This window comes from Octopus sinensis, linkage group LG10 (genome assembly GCF_006345805.1).
Source record: "Octopus sinensis linkage group LG10, ASM634580v1, whole genome shotgun sequence".
Classification (NCBI taxonomy): domain Eukaryota; kingdom Metazoa; phylum Mollusca; class Cephalopoda; order Octopoda; family Octopodidae; genus Octopus; species Octopus sinensis.
Window position 1 is genome coordinate 71,184,649 of NC_043006.1, and position 6,687 is coordinate 71,191,335.

The 6,687-nt window shown below is 39.0% G+C and overlaps 1 protein-coding gene across 1 annotated transcript in view; it reads right to left on the minus strand.

Annotated features, from left to right (window-relative positions):
* The window catches only part of LOC118765224 (homeobox protein ARX-like), a 98,499-nt gene extending 94,488 nt beyond the window's left edge, over positions 1–4,011 (minus strand). Inside the window, exon 1 of the mRNA XM_036506959.1 lies at positions 3,891–4,011. Coding sequence (XP_036362852.1) covers positions 3,891–4,011 — 121 coding nt within the window. The remainder of the gene's footprint in view (positions 1–3,890) is intronic.
* Between the last annotated feature and the right edge of the window lie 2,676 nt (positions 4,012–6,687).

Here is a 6,687-nt window from a genome sequence, read left to right on the forward strand (position 1 = left end):
ATGATGATGATGATGATGATGGTGATGGTGATGATGATGATGATGATGATGATGACTATGATGATGATTATGATGACTATGATGATGATGACGACGACGATGATGTTGATGATGATAATGATAACGATAGTGGTGGTGGTGGTAGTGATGATGATGATGATGATGATGATGATGGTGGTGGTGATGATCATGATGACGACGATGATGGGGGTGGTGATGGTGATGATGATGTTCAACATTATCGTCCTTGTCCTTGACTTTGTCATTGCCGTCGCTGTCATGACAGTCATCATAACCATTGTCATCATCATTTCATCGTAATGCTCTCCCCCTTCTTCCGTGTCATCCCCGTTGTCATCAGTTCCAGCAGCAGTAGTACTACCACCCCAACCACCGTCCCCATCTCACCTCCGCCTCCACCTCCGCCTTCACGTCCACCTCCTCATCATCACCATTGTTGCCATCATCACACGATCGTCGCCGTCGTCATTATCATCGTTATCATCATCGTCATCATCGTCATCGTTATCATTATCATCACTTTCATCGTTATCATCGTCGTCATCAACATCGTCACCATCATCATCATCATCATCATCACCTTCATCGTCCTCATCGTCATCATCATCGTCATCGACGTCATCATAATCATCATTATCATCACCATCATCGTCATCATCGTCTTCATCGTCGTCTTCGTCGTCGTCTTCGTCGTCGTCTTCGTCGTCGTCTTCGTCGTCATCATCATCATCATCATCATCATGATGCTGTGATTATCTCCCGCATTATTAGATGGTCAAAGATCACAGACCGCCAGTTGTGCTGGAAGGCGGGAAAATACGACAGATTTCTGAGGCAGACATTATAGAGGCTTCTCCACGATGTTCTTTTGTATAGTGATACATGCACACACACACGCACGCGCGCGCGCACACACACACGCACGCGCGCGCGCGCACACACACACGCACGCGCGCGCGCGCACACACACACACACACACATACACACACACACACACACACACACACACAGTCACATATACATGCAATTATATGCGTAGACACTCGTACACACAGTTACAGGTTAAAGCACAAATACACACAACATACATTCACACACTCATACAACATGCGCAGAGCCAAATGCAAATACATAGAAACAACTATATACACATACACCCACACACCCACACACACACATATGCATATATATGTATATGTATGTGTATATATATATTCTTTTATTCTTTTGTTTGTTTCAGTCAGTTGACTGCGGCCATACTGGAGCACTGTCTGTAGTCGATCAAATCGACCCCTGGACTTATTCTTTGTAAGCCTAGTACTTATTCTATCGGTCTCTTTTTGTCGAACCGCTAAGTTACGGGGACGTAAATAAACCAGCATCGGCAATGGTTGGGGGACAAACACACACACATACAGACACATATATACGACGGGCTTCTTTCAGTTTCCGTCTACCAAATCCACTCACAAGGCTTTGGTCGGCCCGAGGCTATAGTAGAAGACACTTGCCCAAGGTGCCACGCAGTGGGACTGAACCCGGAACCATGTAGTTGGTGAGCAAGCTACTCACCACACAGCCGCTCCTGCGCCTATATATATATATATATATTATATATATATATATATATAATATATATATTATATATATATATATATATTATTACGTAATTATAATTAAGGTCAGCTAACTGCTTCACCACATACCGAAATTAGAAATAGGTGTTAAAAATCCCCTTTCTGCAAGAGAAAACACAACAACGCGAGGACGTGGAACAAGTTTAGCATTATTGGACGCTCAGGAAAGAAGGAAAGAAGGAGGGTTTAACGTTTTGAGCGGAGCTCTTCGACAGAAACATAGGAAAAGGAAAGATCCAAGAAGGGAAGACGGAGAAGAAATATATATATATAATATATATATATATATATATATATATATATATATATATATATATATAATATATATATATATATATATATTATATATATATATATATATATATGGGATTGGTGTATGGGTCAGTAGTTAGAGCGTCGAGCTTACGAGCGTGAGGTTGTAAGTTCGACTCCCGGACCAGGTAGCGTGCTGTGTTCTTGAGCAAGGCACTTTATTTCACGTTGCTCCAGTTAACTCAGCTGTAGAAATAAGTTGCAACATCACTGGTGGCAAGCTTTATCGGCCTTTACCTTTCCCTTAGATAACATCAGTGGTGTGGAGAGGGGAAGCTGGTATGCATGGGCAGCTGCTGTCCTTCCATAAACAACCTTGCCTGGACTTATGCCTCGGAGGGTAACTTTCTAGGTGCATTCCCATGGTCATTCATTACCGAAGGGGGTCTCCTATATATATATATATGTTATCAATAGATCAATTGAGCACATCTATCAGTAACGTATGACTATAATGACTGCAGGAAACAGCTGTAATCCAAATTTACTCTAATAATGGAAAAATAAGTAGTGACCATTATTTATACCTCGTCTTATACAACACCCTGTGTAAAAACCAGTTTGTCTGGAGCCCATCCACGGGTTTTGCAATATAGAATAGCGATGAACCATAACTTTGGACCCTGCCATAAGAATACTTGAAGTCCGTCACTAATTTAAACAATATTGTTAGGCTGGTGTGCTAACAAAGAGCTTATGAAGTATTTTGCTCTGATTGATGATCCCTCACTTTTGGAGGCAGTGACAAGTGATCAAGACCTTTGACAATATACCGTGCTTGAAAGGCGGCGAGCTGGCAGAAACGTTAGCACGCTGGGCGAAATGCTTAGCGGTATTTCGTCTGCCGTTATGTTCTGAGTTCAAATTCCGCCGAGGTCGACTTTGCCTTTCATCCTTTCGGGGTCGATAAATTAAGTACCAGTTACACACTGGGGTCGATATAATCGACTTAATCTATTTGTCATATTGGAGCTTTCGATGCGAATGCCAAGCAGCGCAGCATATCATTTCGAAGTTTCTGGCAGAATGAATTGCATCATAGTGCTGTTTTTCTCAGAGACGGTGCCCAACTGACCCTACTATACCGGGGGGTGTACAAAATCAAAAACAAACATTGCGCATGCGCGAAATTAAAAATACAAAATAGCGACAATTCACCCATCGTACCCTGTATATACATACATACATACATACATACATACATACATACATACATACATACATATATCTATCTATCTATCTATCTATATATTTATATTAGAAAAAAAAACACCTTTTATCAATTTAAAATGAACAATTAAATTACACCATCTAGAAAATTACATATAATAGAAATATTAAAAATAAAATAATAATATACCGATGATTAAGTATATGTAATTTTCTAGATGGTGTAATTTAATTGTTCATTTTGAATTGATAAAAGGTGTTTTTTTTCTAATTTTTATATATATTTTATTTTGTGAAATTTGATTTAGTATTTCTAAATTGAATTTTTCCCTGTAAGTTAGGAATAATATTCCCTCAAATAATTATAATATATATATACATATAAATGGAAATATATTTTACTCTACTCATTGGTGCTGACTTTTTTTTTTGTAAATTGAAGTCTTTTGTTCAAACGAGCATACTTATACATTCATACATTCATTCATTTACGCGCGCTCACACAAACAAACACACACAATGAGAAAGATCTACATGCATGCATAGAACAGTAGATAGCTAGAGAAACGCGTGGCTAGAAAGACAAATAAATAAAGTAGTGAATAGCCATATAGATAGGTATGGCCATATAGATAGGTATGTATGTGGGATGGAAGTTTATACATATTTATACATAGTTGTATGTGTATGTATATGTGTTGTGTGTGTGTGTTCAGAGAAAGAATTTGATGTAAGAAAATCATACTGACCTTGTGTGATGGTTATGTCTTTTCCTTGCTGTTTCTGTTGTTTCCGCCATTTTGCTCTGCGGTTCTGGAACCATACCTGGAGACAAGCAAGTATAAAACTATCACTTCCTTGCATACACATATCGACTATATGCACTATATACACATGTCGACAGAATGTATATTAGCAGTCTTTCAACGTTCTTTATTCCCTGTAGGAACTACTGTTTATAAAACTATAGATTAATCTTTATATATAAAAGTGAAGTTGTGTGAGTGTCTGTCTCCTACGATTTAGATTCCTAACTACTTCCACATTTTGCGGTGCAGTTTAACCAAAAGCGGGTATCTTATAGTCGTGGTTCATATCGAGCCCTTCTGGGTATTAGCGCGCGTCTACGATGAATCTACGATTAAGAAAAAAAATTACCATAATTTTTTCCCATTTTTAATGCATTTTTTTGCTATTATATAAGGGAAGTAACTCTCTTAAAATGCTTATATAGTTATTTCCCTTACAAACCAGAGCAACGCCGGGCGATACTGCTAGTTATATATACATATTAAACGGATGTGTAGTAACGGTCTTTTTAATATTCCATTCAGCTGTGGAAAGGTACTACTATAAAACTAATACTATATACACCCGTTAGATGAGTGTATAGGAAAACTATTTTGATACTTCCTACCATCCCAGTAACCTCTTTTGTGTCAGTTTGTCGTGGGTTATCGCAGTGAAGACAATTCATTCGCAATGGTCTCTTATTTCTTCATACAGTGTTATTCCTGCCATTTTGCTCTGCAGTTCTGGAACCATACCATATTCCAGTGAAGGCAGAAAGAAACCAGCAAAGAAGCCATTATTTGATCACTCAACATACTAAAATTAACAGTAAAATTTTCCTTAAATCATATATTTCTGTCTTGGAAAGGAAATATACATAGGATAATGTCATCCTGGATATACAGTGACTGAATAATCGAGGGGAATGGTAAAGACTGAAAGAGTCAGGATCCTATAAGAAAAAGTGGCTAAAATTTTCTCTAACACATATTTATTAAAAAAAATATACGAACCCTTTTAAAGCTTAGTCAGGCTCATGGGCCTGGTCTCCCGGTTTCAATGGCGTATATCTTCCCCAGCTGGACGGGACGCCAGTCAATCGCAGCGTTACTCATTTTTGTCAGCTGAGTAGACTGGAGCAACGTGAATTGAAGTGTTTTGCTCGAGAACACAACGCGTCGTCCGGTCCAGGAATCGAAACCACAATCTTACGATCATGATGCTGACACCCTAACCACTAAGCCACGCGCCTCCACACATATCTATTTGGCAGACGATAATTATACCCGAGATATGAACTCCAGAGTAAACTTGATATATTTATCTACATTGGGATATGTTTTAATAGACTCACCTACCCAGGGTTGAAGTCAACTTGAATTCAAGTAGCTCGCTTGAGGTATATCTACCTTAGCATGTCTACAGTCAAGTACCTAACTTGAGGTGAGATTATTAACCTCAGATATCTACCGTCGGGTATCTATCAAGAGGCAATTATCGTGGTATATTCATCATTGGGCAGCGCCCCGGGCCTTGAGTTATCTACCGTTGAATGATGATATGATGATACTTCGGGGTAGATGAGTCTTTTCAAGTAGATACAAGAGGGTAGCTATCTGTACGAAGCTTACGATATTTACTTATACAGCCGATGGTAAATATTTAAAGTGATAGTCATAAAATATATATTCGAAGACTGATACCCATACCAAGGTAATTCACACGCTGATTCGATAAACTAATTTTTGTTGATAACCCGAAGGTAACTATCTCTAGGAAAACAGAACCTTTCCCCCTGGTGTAGACACCTATGTGGGGATCACTGTTTCATGGATGATGCTTTGGTGTGGATGACATACTGGTGTGTTTTTTTCTCCAGCCCTGGGACTCATTATGCCAGTTACCTGGTTTCCATGGCGTCTAAGTGACCGAGATTATAGCATTCACCCTGAACGGGATGCCGGTCCGCTGCAAGGTTCGAAACCAGCAGTTTTGAGGTAGGGAGGTTAAGTCAATGACATCGACACCAGTTCTTGACCGGTTCCTAATTTTATTGACCTCGAAGGGATAAAAGGCAAAGATGACCTCAGCGGAATTTGAGCTGTGAACCTAAAGAATCGGAAGAAATGCCGCGAAGCATTTTCCCGATATGTTAACTCTTCAGCCAACTTAACACTCTGCTGTGATTACTCTCGTAAAAATGGAGAGATGCAAACACAACAGGGTCACAGATATTCCATTTCACGCCTGTTGTCGGTGAATTGCGTACTTAAGGCTAAACGCTGGTCCTTAATTATCCCGGAGGGCAACAGAGGGTATTACAAAAAAAAAAACCTTCTCATATAATGTTGTTTACTATATACTCCTTCAACCTAAATTCACCCTTCCGTCCACCCGTCTTGTCTCCTGGATCCTTTGTTTTATATTAACTCTCTTACAAAATAATTCATGCAATCTTTTCTCTGTAGAACTAGAATCTCTAGGAAACTCCTCCAACTCCATCCTCCGACCATATTGTTCCTTATAAAACCAACCGAATGACCTCACATGACCTCTAGTTTACATCGCCTGCATCACTCAATGCTAGATCGTCTCTTACAAAAATATACAGGAGTTGTTTCCATTAAAATATAAACTTATATGTTAAATGTAATAAAATTACAGTTTTAAATGCTTTTGGTGTGGAATTTAAACAAATGTAAATATACAGTTATTCTCTTCGCACACAGAGGAATAAGAAGGATTGTTCGGTCG